Below are 22,455 nucleotides of genomic sequence, written 5' to 3'. Positions count from 1 at the left end.
AAACCTCTGGGCTAAGCCCAACATGTACTCAGCACTGTTAAGCTGTTTTAGTGGACGTACCAGCCTGGGCCAGCATAAAGAGCCCTGTTGAAAGTGGAAAGGAAACCAGAGGCCTGTGAAGGAGCCGGTAAAAAGGCGAGGCAGGGCAGGAGGAGGGAAGAGGGCATTTGTCCAAACACCAAGAGCGTAATTTACGTGCTCATCGACTGGCCATATGTTCTGTAACTGTTCCTGGCATAGGCAAAATAAAGGCCAAAGTTGAAGACGACTTATAATGAGAAGGAAGCAGCTGGCATTTCCAAGTCGTCTGTTTCTCAGTTTACAAAGATGCGATTAGATTGCTAGCAGACTTCCCAGGCAGCCGCATTCGGCAGGCCTGGGGTCAGAGAAGGTCTGGCAAGATACTCACAGGTGCTCCAAGCCATCCAGCCCCAAGAATGCTCTCTTTGCCACAGACTTGATCTTGTTTCCAAACAGCGTCCTGCATTTTCCAAACACCCAAAAAAACAGGGGGAGGGAGGCAGAGGTGGGGTAGATGGGGAGAGACAAGGGAGGGTTGGGCAAAAGAGAACACACAATTAGGACAGTGCTATTTGATAAGTCTGTCCAGTGAGAGGCAGGTGGAAATCTGACCTGCGCTGAGCTTACGGGTCTGAAGTATGCAGGCCTTCCCCTTTCTGAAATGAAATACTTTTATCTTTATTAGAATTTAACAGTGATGACAGGATGGAATTGCATGCACCGTCTTGCCTAAGAAGGCCTCTTACAGTGTTAAGCGGAAATCACCTTGTCCAACCCAGGCTGCCTCTCTCCAAGGACCACCCAAGGCTGGGGGTGGGGCAGGTGAAGTTTAGCCATGGCCTCATAGGAGATGGGACTGATCACCATGTCAGTGAGAAGAGGCAGAGTTAGAGAAGGTAATGAAAACTCTAAAACCAAAAACTACCCCTTTTGAAAACTGCATTCTGGGGATAAAGGTTCCTAAAGGAGGCAAGAAAACAGGGTCCACTGAGATGGTGCCCTAGCTCTTTGCATCTGAAGTGTCCCCAAAGCAAACTGCAACTCTGCCTACAAGAAGGCTACTGCGCTTTGGCCTGGTTAGCAGGAGCCAAGGCTATCACCGGGCTCATTAAATCCCATGTAGACATGTTCTTGAAGGTCAACCTTGTAGGTTATCTATTGCCTGTGCCCCTGGGCCATACCCATGAGAAGGGGCTCCTGCTTCCAGGCAATTCCAACCACAGCCTTAGCAACGACTACCGAGTTTTCTTGGGAACCAAAATCTGCCCCCTGCAATACACAAGGAAGAAACAAATGTTTCTTCCACTGGGCTATGTAATCCAAAGAAAAGTCTGTTTCTGGACTTCTGGATGGTGAAGGGGTAGGAACACAACACCTAGAGTATGCCGGACACTGGGAATGAAGAAAATCAAGTTTCCAGTTTTCTGTCCTCATCAGGTGCTCTAATGGGAGCCCACCAAGGTGTTCCCTCCAACTCCTGTTAGCACAGAAAACTGTCTGCCTGCGAACACCTGAAGGTAATGCTGACGGTCAGCTGTGTGGGCTCTTCAGCTTTGATGCCCATCGGGATTATCCTCTAGGATTTGGTAAAAATTTGGACTGCTGGGAGCCAACTCCTAGGAAATCTCAGACTTGCCAGATCTGGGATAGGAACTTCCAGGCAACAGGTACAGGTGGTCAGGGCAGAAAGCCTTTGGCAAAAGCCAATATGGTTCAGCCTGTCACAGTGGGGGTTGAGAGAATAGATTCCTCATCCAAGATCCCACCGAGAATCAGAAAAAAAATCTGAACAAAAGGCCAGCTCTATATCCAGACCCGCACCAAGAATAGGACTCACAAGAAAAAACAGCACCAGACCCTCCCTAAAAGGAGAAAAGAAAGGAAGTGTGAGCCTTGAAGAAATCCAAAGATGTCAGAGCAGTCCATACTGGTCTCAGCTTCAACCTAATTGCAAGGGGCCCCTGGAGCCACCTGGGGAAATTCCCGTCTTCAGGAAGACAGGATCAAATGCATCAGGAGGAGGTGCTTTCTCAACTTGCTCCCTGGGGCGCCACGGGCCCCCACTTCCAGGGCATCCCCACCAGTGGGGCTTCCAGATGCCCCCACTGCCTCAGGAACAGACTCCTTCTCTTGGGTCCTCCATTCATGCAGCCCCATCAGTAATTATGAGTCCAGCCTTCAGACAAAGCCAGCTCTGTTTCCTGCCTCTGGAGGGTGAAGGGGCACAAAGGCCAAAGACCCCTTTGCCTTTTCTTTCTCTCCAAGGCAGTCTGCATGGATGTGAAAACAATCTCATCCTGAAAGAGTCCACAACCTCTCTCAATCTGAAGCTTTTATTTTAAAACAAATAAACCAAACACACAGACACCAGGCTAACTTAGGCTCCCCAACCACATAACTAGCTGAGCAAATAACAGCACATGGGGCACTAAACCCAAGCGCTTTCAGAGGGCTGCCAACTTCTCCCTTACTCAGATCCCCCAGGCCGAGGCACTGTGTGCTCCAGGTCTCAGTAAAACGTACTGAACTGTGCACTGAAATCTCCCATAAACTAGATCCAGGAAAAAACTGTGCTTCACTTCGGCCTTTAAATATTAGTCACACTGACCTCTTTTACAATGTGGGCAGGCTGTTATTTCTAATGGTGACAATAGCAATAAAACAATCTCTCAAATTCTCAATTATGCAGGGGCAAATCGTCTTGTTGGTAGATTAAAACAGGTCCCTACATTCTCCCAGCAGACATCTGGGGGCTGGGAGCTGGTGCTCAAGCTAGCAGACTGTGACGGTCTAATAAAAGGCTGCTCTGTGGGGAAAAGAGAGCTGGACTGCGGGCCTGGAGGATGCTCATTCTGTCTCACATGGTAGTGGGCAACTGAGACTTGGCTGCACCTGATTCAAGGCTCCTGGTGAAGGGCTGGGCAGCCCGAGCTCCCTGCACCACTAACTCAAAGCAGATAGTAACGCTGGGGAATCACCGATCAAATCCTCTCACGTCTCCTGGCCAGCCCGGCCAAAGTCTTCCAAAGGTCTTTGGGCTCTTGCTCTTGCTAAAGCAATCCTGCAGGTGCTGGGGAGTGGGGTGCGAAGGGGGTGCTGGCACTGACTGGGAGTAGCCCTTCCCCACCTCTCAACAATGAATAGCACTGAGAAGATGGGAGGGGCAACTGCTCCCCCACTGGATGACAGCGCCTACCTGGGCCCACTCCACTCCACAGTAATCGAGGGGCTTAGTCCCACAACCTAGTTCTGCAAATTGCCCCCAACACTCCCCGTCACACACACCACCCTGTGTAATTCAACCCCGCATCCTAAGGAATGCCATGGAGAGAGCTGGAACCATGGGGTAGGAGCTTGCATCGCCCATTGTACACAAGTGACTCAACACTCCTCTCTGCCCCTAGTTTGTGCTGCTTACGCCCTTCCCTCCTCATGCCCTGTGACACTGTGAAGGCCCCCAGCAGGTGTTCCATAAACATTCGGAAAGGGGCCACAGGGTAGATCAGTAATAATAATCAAAAGCCAACTAGAGAGAAAAGAACTCGCGAGAATCTAGGAGCATTCTCGCCTTGTCAGGAAACTTCAGCTTGAACAACTATCCAAAATGGCTGTGCTCAGCAGCTGCAAAACATAAGGCAGGACCACATCCACCCAATCCAGAGATGGAAGCCTTTTATAGCTCTGCTGCTCACTTGTTCTTTTCTAGGAAAACATTTTAATTTAGGTCAGGCCTCTTGCATGGCAGGAAGGACCCCAAGTCCTGGCATAACTGAGTGAAGGCCAGAGAGGGTTTCTGCCTTCCCGTGCTGAGGCAAATCCCTGACACCACCCAAGTGCTTCAAAGGCAGACCTGCAGTAGGTCATAGGGACTCCGAGCGCTGACTGCAGCCCCAGAGGCTGAATAAGTTCATGTGACACAGCAGCTCTAGAGGGGCAGCCCTTCCCTGTGCTAACATGCTCCCCACTGCTAATGAATCGCAACAGACTTGCCAGCAGGGCACTCAGATGATGTCACGGCCACGTCTCCCAGCCATGGCGATGCCAGAGAGCTTCCAGGCTGTGCTCCGAGGAGACCGAGCGGGCGGGAGGTCAAAGCAGCACCGGTTCCTTCCTTCTTTCCTTTCCTGACCCTTCCTTTCCCTCCCTTTCTCCCGCCCTTCCCTTCCCTTCCTCTCTTTCACAATGTTTACTCAACATCTTCCACATGCCACGCGTAGTGGCTTTTAACCAGCACTATGCACCAGGATCACAGGAAAGCATTTGCTCTCCTTCTCTCCTCTTAACATGGAAGATTTCATACACCATCACAGGCAGACGAAGTGTCATGAACCTCACATACCGCTGCAACCACCATCCAATCATGTCAGCCTTATTTCATCTCTGCCTCTATCCACTTCCCATTCCCCAACCTGGCCAGACGATTGGGAATCCAAATCAGAGGCATCACCTCTTTTTTTCTTAATCCAAGAGGAAAAAAATTCTTCCTTTTTTTTGCAACATACCCATGATGCCATCCCACCTAAATAACTGCATATATTTAATCATACAAAGGAATTAACTGTTGTTGTACCAACTTCCCCCAATTACGTGCATTTCTCCTTTTTTTTTTTTTTTTTTGAAACAGATAGATAGCCTCCAGCCCCAAGATTCTGATCAGTGGGACTGGGTGTTGGGGCTGGAGACCCTGCATTTTAACAAGTTCTCTGAAGTCTCAGTTCCAGGTCAATGGGGAACCCACTGCTTCTGGGGCACCCACGTCAAACAGCAGAACACAACTGAGGAACACGTGGGCTCATGCTAACTTCTTGGGACTTTAATAGAACTGTGGAACCGAGTCCAGGAGGCTGAAGTGAAGAAAACACCGGGGAACCAACAGCAGGCAACCAGGAAGGTGACATCAGGCTACGAACACAGCATGGTTTATGTAAAAGTCCTGGCACCCCCGAGGGCCAGCTGTACCTCACACGGGGAAGAAGAGTCTCCTAGAAGCTATGACTTGGAGCCCAAGAATGGCTCCAAGTTCCACTGAAGGGACATGCCCTGCAAAGATGGAGTGGCACCATCCACTGTCCCCGCCCTCACCCATCCATTAATTATGGCTGAGGCATCACACAGTAAGGAGTGCGCTGAATGGCTGCCCAGGTGCCCTCTGCCCCAGCAGCCAAACTCCCACCTCAGGTCTCCTCAGGTGAGTGCGTTCATTCTGCCGCACCCCACTGTGCTATCCTGGGTAAAGGGGCCAGGAGATGAGGGAGGAGGGAGTATTTTTTTTTTTTAAGGGAAGAAAAAGAAAGACTGACAGGCATTTATGACATGCTGTCAGAATATAGAACACTCAAGAAGAGACACAATCCTCAGAAAGCCCAAATAGCTTCTTCTTACTCAGAACTCTGAGTATAAAAGGTATGAAAAACCCCACTTTTCAAAACAAATCAGAAACATTAGAAGACTCTCCCCACCACAGGCTTTCCTAAGGCCTCGCACTCCACTACTGCTTTCAAAATATTTACTTTTCATTCTACATGGCTTGCTGTCAGGGACAGGCTCGGGGAGATGGAGTGGTGACTGTCTTGTGTCTTGTCCTCCTTCAAACCCCCCCACTGAGAGGCTAGTAAATAGTAATAATTGTTCCAGGCCCCACTCCTGTATGTTCCTTTGGTAGCATCTGCAGAAAGTGCTGGTGGGATGCAGAGAGAGAGGGTGGGACAAGAGACATGCAACCCAGGCTTTAGGACCAGAGAGGCAGATGCTGCCCCTGTGCCCATCAGCTTGTGTGGTCTTGGGCAAAACCCCTTCAGCTCTGTTTCTTCAACTACAAAAAAGCTGCATAATAGAGCCTGCCCTCATGAGACTGTTAGACATATATACATACCTCACAATATAACCGGAAAGTTCTAGGAGCTTAAAAAACTAAAACAAAAACATGAGAAACCTTGAATAAAAAATAGCTACTATATTACCCTTGGTAAATGATTGTTTCTGTTTAAGATTATGATCAACAACAAAAATACTGACCAGACTCAAAACCTTCAAGAGTTACTCAGATTTAGAGAGTTCACACAATTTCTAGAAATTGAGTAATACTCCGCTGTACAAAGAATAACAAAAAAACTGGCTGTTTTCAAGTTAGTCGTGAATTAAGTGGGAGAGAAGATCCAGCAGGCCTCCAGACACCAGGTCTTTCTTTGGCCCCAAAGAACTAATGCCCAGGGCTGAGATGAGACTACTGGAAAGAGAGAAGTCGGGAAGTCTCCCACTCTTTTATTCAGTTTTCTTCCCAAACAAAAGAAGATAAATGCGAGCCAGCTCTCCTCTGGCAGGACCCAGAACAAAGGAGGTATAGGGGGAGCCAAGAAATGCCTTCACATGCATGAGTCCCTCAGAACTTCAAACAAGAGATACTCACAGCTTGCTGAGGCTGTCAAGCCCGGTGAAAGCACCACTGGTGTCCTCTATTGTGCCCGAAATCTCGTTATGGTCCAGATCCCTGGGGAGAAGACAGAGCTCACCATCCAGTCTGAGTTCTCAACTTTTTCTTCAGCGTAAGTTGGCAGAACAGACTGACACCCAATCTGTCCCCTCTAGGCGTATTCTAGCTGCCCAGCTGTGATGCACCATCAAGAGAAGTGTGCACTGAGCCACGGGAAGCTCAAGTTAGTACACCTTGCAGTATGGCCTGGCTTTCTCAGCCTATCCACAAAGCTGACACACCCTTTGAACAAGCAGCTCCCCCAGTCAGCTATGGCTGAGCCTCGGGAGAAAGACAGGGGTGCAGACAGGCCACAGGAAAGCCTGGTTTGTATTCCACCTCTAAAAAAGCAGACATCTGGCCACTCGCACTGAAAATCAGCCAGATAGGTTCTGTAAGGTTCCCATCTGCTTTCATATCAATCAGAGCCCCTTTTCTGGACTTGACCAAGAAATTGCAAAGAGCACCTGGAAGAAAGGGATGGTGATGAAAGAAGCTCCAGAGGCTACCTCCATGCTGGCAAGTGGGTTCGGAACCTGGAGCCTACATCTTTCACAGGGCCTACACAGGCCCTGACTCCAAGCCAGGGACAACATCTGGGTGCCGAGTCAGACTTGTGACCCATTTGCCAGGATAGGAGGATAAGGCCAACATTTTCAGCCCAGTCTCCTCCAACAACGCAAATCACAAGGTCAATGACTCAGCTTCCTCCCTCGGCTTCTAAGGGCAGGTCGCAGCGCCAGGCGAGAAGTCCCACCTGGCGCTAGGCCCCCATTCTGCTACACAGTCAGCCCTCTCCAACTTTCCACAAGGTTCTCGGTTCCTACACCTTCCTCTTCCAAGCCCTTGCAGATATGGGCCAGGAACAGAAAGGGATGCTTCGCTTGGCTCCCATGAGAGCCTTTGGAAGGAACCAACGCTGCCAACAGGGAGGGAGTTCTAACCGCAAAGTGAAACGCTTGTTCTGACCTTTATTTTATAGCAGGAAGCTCAAAGAGCTGAGATTCTGCTGCTGGAAGGGACTTCTTTTAATGGGTTCCTCCCCATTATCTTCATACTGAAAAACTGGGGATGCAGGGCTGTGGCTTTGTGTGCCCGCTGCCCTGCTCCCAGCCCTGGCTGCCAAAGCTTTTCTTTCTGGCCCGCTCAGTCTGAACGCTCCCTGCCTTGTTATTCAGGCCTTGCAAGGGCTCGAAGGCTGACCTCAGCTTGAATAGCCTGGTGTCCGGGCTCTTTCACACTCCTCGAGAGCTCAGGATTAAAGCCTACCCTGCCCTTTCCACCAGGTGCAAGTGCAAAGGCCTCCCTCCCTCTTCCACTGGGACAGGCCCTCTCTCTGTAGCGGGGCATGCCTGGGAAGGAGGGCTCCGAACGCCTACCACTGTTAAAACCATACACTCCTCTTTGGAAACTTTATGCCAATAGCTGCCTCGAAGTTCTCTGAAGCCAACAACTGAAAAATTTTAAGACCCCAAAAAAGAGCACCTTGCGGCAACTTTGCACAATTCCACCCATAACAGAAACTTAGAGAGAAATGACATTATCGCCTGCATTTTGTTAAATGACCCTGAGGGAGGCACAAGGGAAAACACAGGATTCCCTGATTACCTCTCTTGGAAATGGGGCCTCCTGGACACGGGTTATGCTGGAGAAGTGCAAACATTACCCCAAAAGATGAGCCTCAGCATCCCCTTGGTTCACACAGAAAATATCCTGGACTTAAAAATGGAAGTCACAAAGGAAGGAAAACTCAAGACTGGAAAGACTGACCCCAGGGCCACTGTCCTGGAGGCTGCTCCAGTACTTGGCCCAGGGAGGCTTTTCCTAAGAACAGGACCCCAGGATCCCGAGCGTGACTGTGAGAATTAGCATACATAACAGGTCAGCTTTGGATCCAGTTCTGACTCACAGCCAATGAGAAGGGAAGTCAATGAAGTAGTTGGTTTGCTCTGGCCTGCCCTCCCAGCTGGGGCCCCTTCATTTTGTCAACCCCACACGGGAAGACATACAAGATGCGCAGGTTTTTGAGTCCCTTGAAGGCGCCTTCCGCGATGTGGCTGATGGAATTATGGCTGAGGCGCAGGATGCTCAAGCTACTCAGGTCGGCCAGGCTCTCCTCATCTAGCCGGGTGAGATTGTTGAAGGACAGAATCCTGAGGAAGGGGAGGGAGAAGCAAATGTCATCATAAGGTCACAGGGTTGCCTTCTTCTCTCCCCTCCTGAATATCAAGTCACATGCAGCCAGGTCTCAGTGGGAAGGGAATATGCCCACAAAAATCCCGAGGGCAAAAGTGGTTGGGTAGCTAGAAATCCATTAGGGCCTATCACCCATATAGTCTGACTCCCGGAATGTTTGTGGAGGTCCTGGAGACCAGGATGTGTGTTAAACTGTGAGGACTACATGGGAGTCTTAAACTTAAGAAACCTCAAGGATCCGACCCTTTTATGTTGGTGCTCATGGCCAGTCTTGATCCAGGCTATGAAGGACCTCTCATGGCAGTGGCCTGAGACTAGACAGGACCCCAGCAGGTTCTCACAGTGAGCAGGAAGTCCCATTTAGACTCCTGACATTGGCCAGCAGAGGGCACCACTAGCCACAACCTGGAACAAGGCTTTGTAGAACTTTGTACCTTACCTGAGCAGTTTCTGTGGGACCAGGTGCTCCCACCTAGATTTCCTTGTCCCACACCAGAGACAGCCTCTAAGTATGACCCCCCCCCCGCTACTGTAAGCAGGACAAGAAAGAAACATGCCCCCAAATCATACACCTTCCCTAAATACGAGAATCGAACCTTCCTTGCTCTCAGCACACCTCCTGCTCCCCAATACGGCCCTGGGTTGGTTACTTGGCATGTTAGTCATCTATCATTGAAAAATGGGAAATCTGGTCTGGGGCAGGAATATGGAAAATAAATTTAGAGAAGATTAATGAGCTTTTAAAGGCAACAGGGAGTAACATTCTTTCCCTCTTGGAGAAATAAGTCATAGTGCCTGTCAATTGCAAAGACCTGGCAAGAGATCAAAATTACATCCTCACCTGCAATTAAGAATTTAGCTTAAAGGAGGGGCGAGGATAACACTGGAAAGCAGTCCTAAATCTGACTCTGAGGTTACCTGGGTGCCGGGCAAACTGCTAGGCTGATGAGGGCACACGTCTGTAACCTTTTCTGCCCTTTCTAAAGGGCACAGAAGACAGCCTCACACTGCCCACTGGCCGGAGGGGCCAAGAAACCATGCCCTTCACCACCGCCACATCAACACCAGGATCTCACACCCCTCCGGTGACTCAGAGGACTGCCCTTCACCTTACCCATTAGTGAGGTTTGGGGGACTTAGAAGACCCCTTCTGCTTTCCTGTGGCTCCCAGGCCTGGACAACAGAAAACCATGTGTCCTGGGGGTTCCCTAGTGGGGTCACGGCCTGAGCAAAGAGCCTGTTGGAAGCCATCCACTACCACGGGAGAATACTGTGCAACTGCGCAGTTGTGAAGGGTCCGGAAGCTAAATCCAAAGGGTTAACACTCGCATGTACACACACAGAATCCAAGGAAAGTGAGCAAAATGATAGAGGCAGGACTAGTGATTTCTGCTTTAGGGAATGATGGATTCACTGAAATATAAACTCCAAGTCAGTGCGGGGTGTTGGGGGGAAGGGATTCAGAAGGGGGAGAACAGAAGCACAGATAAAAACACCAGTTACAAGACTCAACATTAAGTTTAAACGTCTCACTAAGTTTGCCTGGTGAGGTCTGAAGAGAGACAAGAAAAGAAAGACAGAGGCTCGGCACTCAGTAATCATTTGCTTCAGTGGGTGAATCTTTTCCTACAGTCAAGCCTAGAAAAAAAGAAAACCTACCCAAACCCTCTTTAAAAAAACAAAACAAAACAAAAAACAAAACACTGGATAAACTAGAATTGAGAAACCCTGAACATATTAAACTGAGATAAACACAATGAGAGCCCACTTTTTTCCTCCAAAAGCACAAACCTCATAGGCATGGGATAGAAACCATGGGTATGCCCCCTGAGTCCCTGGCAATGCCACTCTCATTACCAGCCTCCCACCCTGACATGGCAGACAGCCCAAGCCAGCCCCTACCAGTTTCAGGAACCTTAGGCACCACCTTAGGAGTTCCCAGTCCCAGCCTGGGAGCCCTGTCTGGGAGTCTCCCAAAGGAATGAGGGCGCTGTCCATCCTCAAGTAAAGTATAAACACAGTCACATCAGCACAGGAGCCTCCCTACCAGGCCAGGGCACTGCCACCTGGAGAAGGGGAGGAGCGAGCGCCAGGGCAACCTGTCTAAGGGAAGGACGGCAGAAACTACCAGGATGTGTAAATTCTCCCACCCATCAGCGTGTCGCGTGCTCTCAGCATCACTGTCCTTTCTGTGTTTGAGCCCAAATAACCTCTTCATTAAAGAAGCTTATGTTACTTGTCATAGCCATTAACATATAATAGCTGTCAAAACAGCTACAAGGAGAGCACTTCTGTAGCCTGCCCTTTAACAGAGCACTCTACCTATGTTAAGAAGGCCTTGGGGCAAAGGCTCCTTATAGGGTCCTGGGGCTAGCCCTGCAGAGGACACAGAGAGGGGATCAGGTAGGAGTCAAGCTCAAATCACTGAGGTCTGCTGAATCCCAGGGTCCTGTTCTGGGCCTGTTGGCTGGGCTCTGTCTTCCCTCAACCAGGCCGCTGCCTGCTTCTGAGCACCCTCTCCATTTGAGCCCTCCTAAGTCCACTATGCTTCAAGACGTGCCAGACCTAGAGGTTCCTGGCTTCTGGAGGGGTCACCTATAGGGAGCATTTCTAACTGGCAAATGGTAAAGCTGGGAACACTTACAATTCATGCAACTTCTGGCAGAAGCTCCAGCCGTCACGGTTAATGCGGGAGATGGAGTTGTTGCTGAGGTGAAGCTGATGCAGGGCCGTGAGGCCATAGAGCGAGCCACTGTTCACTTCCACCAGGCTGTTGGACTCCAGGTGCCTGCAATGACAGCGACACGCAGGGTGAAGGCGGATGTCGCCTGTGGTACTCATTCATCCACTGCACAGACAGCAAGTGAACAGCCACTTTGGACTGGACACCGGTTGGCACCAAAGACCTAGCAACAGCTCACGAGATGTGTGTGTGTGAGCGCACACGCACATGTGTATGTGTGCGTAGGGACGGGAGAAGACAGGCAAATCAGAACAGATGGTGGTGAGAGTCCAGTCCAACTCGGAGACTTCAGAGGCCAAGGGGAAGCTTCCTAGAAGTGACCTTTTTAGCTGAGCACAGGTGAACCAGGCACACAAGTGGACAGAAGAGATCCTAGCACAGAGCAGAGCCCATGAAAGGAAGAGAAAGAGGGACTAGGAGACAGATCTCATTCTCATCCCCATTTTGCAGATGAGGAAACTGAGGCTGAGAGAAGAAGCTAGGTAACTTGTCTAAGATCCCATAGATTAGCAAATAATGAGGGGCTAGAACTCAAAGCCAGGTTTGGCCAACCAAGTCTGGGCTCTGGGCCACTGCACCAAGAGACATGGCTTTAGCTTTGGGGTCAGATAAATTGGTTTTAAACCCCAATTTTGCCAGTCTGAGCCCGAACATCTAGAAAATGAAGATATTCAAGACTATCAACTTCGTAGAGCTATTATAAGAAGGAAAAACAAAAATACATATCAGCATTTCAGCACAGTGCTGAGAACTTTAGCTTCCGCCAAGTTTATTAAGTAAACTTCTCGACATTGTTCAACCTGGTCAGGGATGGCTCTGCCCCACGTAACTGACCTCCTCAGTAAAAGTTACTCATTCAAATGTTGCCCAGCATTTGGTATTACAAAGGTTGTGGGCGACCATGTTTCACTGTTATCATCTCACTTTCTACCTCTACTCAAAAGGCAAGCATGAAATTTGTAAATAACCACTAAGACAACTCATCACTCCCAATTTGTATGAAAGTGTTCAACATAAAAACCATATAGTACGTGCTAACTCCACGCTCTTTCTGAGAGTTCTCTTTTAATCTCAGCCCACCCATCACACGACCACGTAGATTTCATAGTCCAAAATTAAAGTTTAAGGATGTCAAGTAAAAGTGTTCTTGAATATGTAAAAACAGAGATGCAGCCAATGAAGGGTGGACAACAAAGAGAAGAAAGCAAAACTGCAGTGCTAACGCCCTCACTTCGCACAGTGTGAGTGTGCGTGCGTGTGTATGCATGCGTGGCTGTTGAGAAACAGCACTGAGAGTTGATAAAACAGGACTTAGAATTTTTGTTTTTTTGTTTCCGTTGCAAAGGTAATAATATAAGACATAAACATAATGACATAACTTGTAGAGACTGAAAGGGAGTTAAATCATTGACCATAAAGCAAGAAATCTCAAGTTGACAAATCAAGAGAGTGGTATTAGTGTATTAACGTGGAAGTAACCACCAGCAAAACTACAAACAGGAAAACACAAAAAGAGAAACGAGAAGTGACTGCATCTTGGGAGTGGAACCAGCGGAAAGAGGGAATGGCGGGTGGGAAGGGTGGGCAATGACTGCTTTTCTTTATAATCTGATTTTATTCATCTACGAGGATATGTTACTTTTGATTAACAATAAACAAATTTAAATGTTTAAAAATAAAGTTCAGTAACGGCCTTTCCTGCCCTCCTCTGTATTTTTTTGTTGTTTTACTCTGGCAGGCAGGCAAGTTCTGCGACTGTATACATCTGGCTGGGAGAGAGCTCTCCCTTGATAGAAGCGGAACATCTGCACCGAGTGGCTTGATTAGCTCACCAAACATAAATAAATCTCCCAGGAAGAACTATACATTTTTGGCCCACCTGCACATCAAGAAAGTCTGTCAACCCCAAAACGGGAGAGAGGGAACTTCCTGTAGCGTGTGGGAGAGGAGAGAGGATGTGGGGAGGGAGCCTGCTCCACAGTCCACGAAGGAGGCGGGAGTCGGGGAGAGGAAATGAGGAGGGGAGGGCAGCCCCAGCAAAATGGCTCCCTCTTCCATCTTCACTAACCAACTTACTTGCCTGAATCCACTACCTCCCACCTCTGCCAAGAGATTTTCCTAACCTGAGAGGAAAACACTTTTTTGGGGGGCAAAGTCCCCAGACAATGAGTTAGGACCAGGTGAAGTCCCAAAGGGCAGCGGGGGCTTCCAACTGAAGTCCTAAATGATTCTTCAGGGTAGGGGGCTGAATGAACACACGTATGTATGATGTAAACAGACCACATGCAAGTCCCTAGCACCCAAGCAAAGCCAGGGCCCTGCCCCAAACCCAGCCCCACACTTACAGCACATGCATCTTGGACAGCCCCCAGAAGGCCCCATCCGTCAGCTTGCTGATGTTGTTTCGCTGAAGCTTTAGCACCTCCAAACTGTCAAGCCCCTGGAATGTCAGACCCTCGATCAGCCGAATCCGATTCCGATTGAGGTCCCTAAAGAGATGAAGATGGTGTGTGTTCAGAGCATCCTCTACAGCCCACTTACAACCATTCCTACACAGTCACTGCTGGGTTTCCCAGGCAACAGAAAAAATCCCAGTGAAGAGTTCCCAATGAATGAAGCCTGATCATGCAGCAGGAGGCCACCGAGTGTCTCATGGCAGCTCCTGCCCACCATGCAGGCACTGATGCTGACAGGGCCACTGCTAATGAATGAAAAAGGAGGCACGGAGCTCCCCAGAAGCCAGTTCTGTTGTGCTCTCAAACAATGAGCACTCCCACTTCCTCCCAGAATGTCCATGACTCTGCAGTGAGGAGGTGCATATGACTCAGGATGCAAATGTCTGACTCAGGATGTGAACATCTTAGGTGAGCTGTCTCTTAGCTCAGCAACAGAAATGCACACCAATGCCTCAGCCCAGGAAAAATCTAACCACTGGGTATCAAATGGCAATGCTACTTTCACTTGAGGGCATTAACGGGATCTCTACTTACAGAGAGAAATTACTGCCTGTGGGAAGAGGAGGGGATCTAGACACACCACGAAGCATACACATTTGGCTTCCAGCCCCAATGTGATAAAACATCAGTTAACCAAAAGATTTCAGGAATCTGGGTGGGCTTGATCCTTTACTAACACTTGGGGAAGGGGCAGAGAACAGAGTGCTAATCAGAAAGTACTTGATTTTCCCCCAAATACCACTGCAGCGCCTCATGACCCTGCTCCTGAACATCAAGAGACCAGAGGAAGAGAATAGAGCCCGGGTGTGTGTGTGAAGCACAGACAGAGGAATGCTGGGCACACCCCATCTTGCTGCCACACTTGGCCCTGAATGATTGTTTTGTTCTATTTAAACCAAATCTCCGATATTGGCTTATTTTCCTGAGATACGCTCTTCAGCTTCAAAGAGGATACAGAAAAAAAACAAATATGCAGGGAACAAACAATCCATCAGGGTCTGGTAAATAGAGGTTTTCTTGAATCCAAACTTTGTGCCACTCTGAAGAGCATTTCAGCCCGGGTCATCAAAAAACTGAAAAAATCCTTAAAAGACTAAGGAGATGAAGACAATGGCCTATTTTCGTTTACATCTACCTCTGGCTACACTGACTTCCTCTCGACCTGCTCAAGAAGCGCTGGACACCTTAACATCCATGACATAGATTTTATGGGTTCCTTTAAAAAAACACAGAAACCTCTAAGATCATAAGGAACCCCATCCATACAGCCTGAGCCTTAGCTAGGATCAGCTAACCAGCAGGATTCCTCATTTCATTCTGTAAATTGCCAACAAGGACAAGCATATATATCCTCAGTGGATCTTTTTCCCAGCAACCTGAGGCAGCTCGCAGGCACCAGACCCAGCTTCTAATTTGCTTTTATTAGGTGTTGCCATACGGTCATTAATGATAGTTTATGCAGAGTATGAGCGAGAGGGAGTGAGGAAGGAGTTGCAATTGATATGGGGTCCTTGGGGAAATTTGGCCTCTATAAAGTTTACCTAACCTTAATTAAAGTGCAGATTTCTATACTCACAGTTGTGTCAACCTAGGTAGCTTGAATGCTTTCACAGGAAGCTGGGTGATCCTGTTTTTGCTCAGGCGAAGCACTAGCAGTGACCGTGACAGACCATCAAATGCTCCTGACTCCAAGGTGCTGATCCGGTTGCTTGCCAGATTGCTGGAATGATTCAGGAGAGAGAATGTAGTGGTCAGTAGGAGGCCTTCCTCATTCTGACCCAGTCGATTGGGAAAATGAGCTAAAACACACCCAGAAACACAGATTTCCAATGAGATATTTGTCCTCCCAAGGCTGCAAAGTCCATCTTCACTTCTGGATGGGGGAGCAAGGGAAATACAAGTGTCAGGCATGGAGAGAAGCCCTGTTTCAGAGCACACTGTGCTATGGCCGGAAGGTGACCCCAGGAGGGTGGGAGTGGAAGTCAATTACTTCTACCCCCGCCAGTCCCATATCCCAGTCACCTCCAGAGCCACCTGTGCAGATTCATTCCCCAACACTCACTCTGCCCAAGGGTGAGAAAAGCCCTAACAAGCAGAAAGTCAACTGTGAGGCAAGGTCAGAGTGGATTTCGTAATTTGGGGAAACATCCTTTAATTTTGAAGTGAGTCTCATTATGCAACTTACGTAATAAATGTGCATAAACCAATTCATGTAATAATATTAAATGTCTCAAAGAAACACTAGTTAAAGAGACTTGCATAGAGTCCTTTTAGAAAACAAGCAATGTTTCAATGGGATTTCCACTTACTTGATTATGTGTGTAAGGGGCATCTCACCTCAAAACGCATTACACTATATGATTAAGATCTGTGCATTCTGTTGTGCATTAATGATATCAAGTAATAAAGAAAAACACAGAAGAGGAAGCAACAGTATAGTATTCCCATGAGAAGTTGCCCCTAATATCTCTCCTACCTTCCCCAAATAAATATGTTTTTTTTGTGGTATAAGCAAAGAGGAGAAAGAATAAAGAGAATTTTCTTAAACAGAGAAAGGAAGGGAATAAGACATTTTCCATCTCGCCATCAGGCAGCGGCCCAAGAGAGAGCACATGAGGATTCTTTGCAATTGGGGCTGGACTGTTTGTTCTTAACACTCAGATTAAAGCAGAACAGTCTGTGTGATGAAGATATACCAGACAGTATCTGCCAAATAGAAAGTCCCTCCTGCTCTCATGCAGAGAGAGAAGGTCACTGCGATTCAGGTTAGCAGTTGGTGGTTTCTTTGTTGCAAGCAAGGAAGTTTCCGGTGGCAGCTAGACACCTTTGGAAAGCCCTCATGGGGGGCTCAGGACTGCCCTGCTGGCCTACCAAAAGCAAAGGTCTCCCGTTTCTAATTCTGGTGACCTGATGCAGCCTAAGAAAGAAATCATTCCTCTCCTTGGGGGTCTTGGAAAATCTGCATGTCAGGGCTTGGCCTCCCTGAACAGTTAGGTCACAAGGACCCCTACACCGGCCTTGCAAATGATCTCTAAAACTAGTCAGGAACAGTAATAGTGCAGGGACTAAAAACTCACGTGTCATTTGAACATGTCTCTTTAAACTGGGTTTTTAGTTTCTTCCCCAAAGCAACATTTTCCTACCTAGAGGCAATGGGTTAAATAGGTTTTACCTTTCTTCTCCTGTCTACCATCCATTGGGTATAAGATAGGGCATTAAGATAGGTAAAAGCAGAAGAGACTAACAAGGAAATTTAGAAGGTGCTGAGAACCCACAGAATAAAGTAAATGCCCCCTTCAAATAAACCAAATGACATGATCCAATAGTTCATGATGCTAGAAAGATAAGCACTGAAAGGTTAAGCCTTTGCGAAGAGGTCTCCCCCCACGGTCATTCCTCTAACTACCCCCTAATCTCTCCTCTCCTTTCCTGGGAGACAGCCCCATAAATGAGAAAGAAAACAGGCTTTGTCGCCAAAATAGACCTGTGTTTGACGGCTCGGATCTCCTCTCAAGTGGCAGATCTGTTAAGCTAATACTTAGTCTCTCCCTGCCTCACCTTCCTCGTCATCTATGAAGTCAGAATGCTGCTGTGGGATTTGGAAATGCTCTATAAAAAGGCACAAAGATGATGTGGTCCTGGGTGCCCCGCCCTCAGCCCTGCTGAGGACAGCCCAAGGAGCTCTGTGCCCATCCCCATTGCCTCAGCCAGGGCACAGCTGAGAAGAGAAGGCAACGTCCATCCTGTGTCCAGACCTGGGTGCGAGGGCAGAGCAGAGGCACTTACAGCTCCTTTATGGGCAGTCCGTGTGGAAAGCAGGCACTCCGGATCTCCGTGATATTGTTCCAACTCAGATCCAGCAATTCCAAGGACAGATAAGCCTTCAGCTGACTGCCCTCCACACTGCGAATCTTATTGTGTTGCCTAAAACACACAAAGGGAGGTGACTCAAGCACGTCTTTGAAAGAAACTAGTATTTTCCTCGCCACATGTTTTAGACACATTTTTTTACTAGCAGTTTTGCTCTTTCAGAACATTACAAATGCAGAGACACTCTTAAGACTGAGATCTCCCATTCTTCTTTTCATCAAATTATTATCTAGTGGGTGGATGCTAGATAGAGAATACTGAATTTTCTGTCTGTGACAAGTCTGTCCAAGTTCTAAGTCTAGGCTGCTCTCTCCAAGGTCAAGAACACAGGGAGATATTTTAGACCATGCAGAGAGCAGCACGGCATGAGCAGAACTCAGAACTCACCAATGCACGAGATACGCCCTGTGCAACCAGCCAGCTCCTAATGCAGTTCTTATCTCGAATCTGCAGGACTTAGTCCAATCCCACCATCTACAAGACTGCAGGCACCAGAGCCCACAGTTCAGTTTAATCCATCCTCACACGTCATTACAGTCCTCACATTCTACTGACACCTTCCATGTACCAGGAATGGAGATAGGCAAAAGGCATTTAAAAAGATGACGACAACAAAATCCTGACAAGGGAAATGAGGAATTCAGTGCTGCGTCTAACTGAAATCAAATCCCCTGAACCTCCTGACTCTAGCCCCTGATAACTCTGTTCCTCAGTTTCCTCATCTGGAAGATGGGCCGCAACCTCTTATTTTAGGAATACAGGTGATTCAATCTGAAACCACACTAAAGTGTGTGGCAGATGTCAGCCTAAGTGTTCAGTGTTTACCACCATGACTTATTTATTTAATCCTCTGACAAATCCAAGTCTAACCAACTAACCAATATTTATTAATCAGGAGAAAGACAACAAATGCTAACCGAGACTGGAGGGAATGGCCCCTGTGTGGGTTTGGCTCTGCCTGGCACATTCTAATCACTGCAGCCCTAATCCCAATGTTCAGATTCGTAAGTATCTCTTGGGTGACAGCACTAGGCCTCTGGGTTCCAGGCACTCACTCGGCCAATTTCTGACTAAACAGTGTCAGGGTCTCCGGCCAATCAAAGCATTCTTGAACACAACACAAGTAAGCCAGGCGACGCTTACCAAGTGGCATCTCTTTTAAACAAACACTTGACCAAATCAGTTCCAACGGGCATGAACAAGGCCCTCTTTCCCAGAAGCTCTGGGGCTGCTCATCGACTCCTTTGTTTTTTTCACAACTCTCCCAGGCCCTGAACCCAAAAATCCATTTACAAGGGCACAACTCCACACACAGTGAAATCTCCTTAGAATGAAAGACCACTTTTTCCCTTCATGTCCCCTCTTGCCCCTCAAAGCTATTTCCTTTGAGTTCTTTATTAAGTTCTTAAGAAAGATAGTCTCTTCAGTTTTCTGATTCCAAAAGAAAAAGAAAGGGAAAAAAGGAAATAAAAGAAAACCTTTATTATGTAAAGTATGGGAAAAAAAGAGTAAGAAATAAAAGCAACAGAGTTGAGTCTTATCCAGGAACTCTGAATGCAGTGCCAGGGAGCCAGGAAAAGGGGCTCTGAATAAAGGAGAAGGGACACCATCAGCCCAAAGTTACACAAAGAAGAAAACTACACAGTAGAAGGGCTCACGGGACAGCTGCCGCGAGCCCCCAATACTTCTCCCACTGCCTCTCTCTCCTCTTTTATCTTACATCTTTCTTCTTCTTTGTCTACTTATTCATTGAATCAAACACGTTCTAGGCCCCTTCTCTGCGCCAGGCCCATCCTGGAGGAAGGGCACTGTGATGAAGACAGGTCTCTTTCACATGTTGGAAAGAGTTCCCCACTTAGCAGAAGAGGCAGCCATGGAGATGAGAAACAACGGAGCGTGAGAATGAGAGTACAAAGGCAGGATGGATGAAACATGCTGGAAGCGAGGAGAGAGCAGTGTTGAATTCTGCCAGGAAGAGGTTGCTGGGCCCAGCTCCAGAGGGCAGGATGCTGATGCTGGTGAGAAGGGCAGAGGCAGGATCAGATCATGGAGCTGGGAGGGTAGGCAGGACCACATTGAGCAATGTCTCATAGGCCAAGCTAAGAAGAAGGGAATCACCTTACAGAAGTCCATGAGGAGGTGGTGGCAAGACAGAGACAGACACAAGAGAATAAGAGAGGGCCCCACAGAATCTGGAGATAACAGTGGGAGGTGCATCAGATGGTGATCCTATATATTCTAGTTTGGAAATAATAAGATAACTAAGTTCGCAGGCTACGAGGCTACACCGTCCATCTTTGTTCACGTATAGTCTATCACCAACCCAAGAGCCAAAGAGATACTGTTAAGGCTTACCACAGAGTGGGAGAAAACATGTGTAAGTCATGTCTCTCTTAAAGGGTTAATATGAAGGACCCCTACAACTCAACATCAAAAAACAAACTATCCCATTAAAAAATGAGCAAAGGACTTAAATAGGCGCTTTTCCAAAAAAGATATACAAATGGCCAATAAGCACATGAAAAGATGCTGAACATCACTGATCATTAAGAAAATGCAATGAGATACCCCTCACACCCATGGGATGGCTACTATCAAAAAAAGAGAAATAACAAGTATGGGAGACGATGTGGAGAAACTGAAATCCTGGTGTAGCCACTGAAGAAAATGGCATGGTGGATCTTCAAAAAATCAAACAGAATTACCATATGATTCAGCAATTCTACTTATGGGCATATATCACAAAAAACTGAAAGCAGATCTGAGATATATGCATACCCAGGAATGAGGAGTTGTTTAATGAGTATGGAGTTTTAGTTTTGCAAGATGGCAAGAGCTCTGGAGACTGTACAGCACAAGTGTACTGAACACTACTGAACCATATACTTAAAAATGATTAAGATGGTAACTTTTATATTATGTGTTTTACCACAATTTAAAAACTAAAAGCAGAAAACAAGTCAGTTCACAAGACTCCTTTGCCTAAAACTCAAATGATGTCTCACTTAGAATCAAGTTCCTCCAATATTCTCCAAGGCCCACATGATCTGCCACAAATTTATCTCATTGCTTCATTTCTTACTCCTCCACCTCACATGCTCTGCCCACTCTAACCCTCAGACACAGCAGGCAGACTCCTGCCTCAGGATGCTTGCACTTGCCCTTCCCACTACTTTGAATGCTCTTTCCCCAGAGTCTCATAGGTCTCATTCCCTTACTTTCTTAATATCTTTATTCAAATGTCACCTCGCTGAGGATTCTCTGGCCAGGCTCTCTAAAACCACAAATATGCGTGCACGTTCGTTCTCTCTCTCTCTCCCTCCCTCCTGCCCCCGTCCGTCCGTCCGTGTGTGTGTGTCTGTCTGTCTGTCTTTCTGTCTCTGTCTCTGTCTCTGTCTCTCTCTCCCTCTCCCCTCACTCCTCTGCCTGTTTTATTTTTCTCAACAGCTGTAATTACCATCTAAGATTTTCCTTGTTTCTCGTAGAACATAGTCTCTCCCACCAGGTTGTGGCTCCATGAGGGCAGAGACGTTTGTCTGCTTTGTCCAATGCTGTGTCACCAATCATTGGAGCAGTGTGAGGCACATAATAGGTTCTCAGTAAATATTTGTTAAATGAATCACAATGAACATGGGTGAACTCAGAAAGGCTGAGTCTTGACACAGATTTGGGACTCACCAGCACTGAAGCATAAGAAAATCATGTAAGCAGATGAATTCAATTCAGGGAACAAAAGAAAAGAATTTGCCAATTGCCCTGTGGTAACACTGCCCAGACACAAACAACCTAGCATACAGTGGTTCCAGAGGTCCTTGGGGCTCAAACACAGCTGTTCCCAGTCTCCAAGGATGCACATGCCAATTTCTCCCTTACAGCTGGTCTCTCTGCTCCAGGTTCTAGCCTAGAGCCCTGATCAAACACTGCCTGAACTCCTTAGGCTTAGGAAAGCTGAGCACATAGTTCTGTGAGAACATGCCATGAGCAATACTCTCCTAAATTCAAATCTCAGTTACACTTCTTACAGCTGTGACCCTCAGAGGAGCCCCATCTATTAAGTAGAATGGGAAGTTTCTATGCCCCACAGGTTAATGGTGACCCGACATGTAACAGTTGCTCAATGAGTTCTTGTTTCTTTATTAGTCATAATTGTATCCTCCGAGCCAGGCTCAGGATCTAGTTTGTTAGAGATGCTCTAGAAAAAAAATGAAAAAAATTAATGAATGACTGGTCCCTGTCTATTCCTCTGCCCCATTTCAATGTCAACAAGCAGGCCTCACTCCTCTTTCAGGAACAAAGGACTGACTCAGAGCTCTCACTCTTAGCTTCATGAATGAAACAAGCCTGCTCAAGCTGCAGAGTATCAAACCCAGCCACGGGGAGCCATGCTTCAAAGCAAATCCCAGACCAAATCTTCTATAGGACTCAGGGTGGCTAGATATCTGATTGATCCCCAACCAGCTGGATTATGTTCCCCTTCTCACTCCTGCAGCAAGTGGGACTCAGACCCATGGCCCCTGCCCATCGCCCACCAAACCCCATCCCACCCCGCCAGGAGTAGCAGACTTGCCGAAGACATCCCCTCTAGACAGCCATCCATTAGGGTTAGTATTCAGGGGAATAGCCAGTATTCAGGGGAAGCCCTCCCATCTCTCCCTTGAGAGTAGATGGCTGTGAAGAAGGGTTCCCTGATTCAAACTGGC

At 47.7% G+C, this 22,455-nt stretch overlaps 1 protein-coding gene across 1 annotated transcript in view; it reads right to left on the bottom strand.

Moving 5' to 3' along the window:
* The window catches only part of LRIG1 (leucine rich repeats and immunoglobulin like domains 1), a 110,963-nt gene that overhangs the window by 17,413 nt on the left and 71,095 nt on the right, over positions 1-22,455 (bottom strand). The window contains exons 4-10 of the mRNA XM_036219903.1: positions 17,672-17,809; positions 15,462-15,605; positions 13,775-13,918; positions 11,331-11,474; positions 8,500-8,643; positions 6,428-6,508; positions 410-481 (exon numbers count right to left, since the gene is read on the bottom strand). Coding sequence (XP_036075796.1) covers positions 410-481; positions 6,428-6,508; positions 8,500-8,643; positions 11,331-11,474; positions 13,775-13,918; positions 15,462-15,605; positions 17,672-17,809 — 867 coding nt within the window. The remainder of the gene's footprint in view (positions 1-409; positions 482-6,427; positions 6,509-8,499; positions 8,644-11,330; positions 11,475-13,774; positions 13,919-15,461; positions 15,606-17,671; positions 17,810-22,455) is intronic.

This window comes from Rousettus aegyptiacus, unplaced genomic scaffold, assembly GCF_014176215.1.
Source record: "Rousettus aegyptiacus isolate mRouAeg1 unplaced genomic scaffold, mRouAeg1.p scaffold_m13_p_4, whole genome shotgun sequence".
NCBI lineage: Eukaryota > Metazoa > Chordata > Mammalia > Chiroptera > Pteropodidae > Rousettus > Rousettus aegyptiacus.
This window is presented reverse-complemented; position numbering and strand designations above follow the sequence as displayed.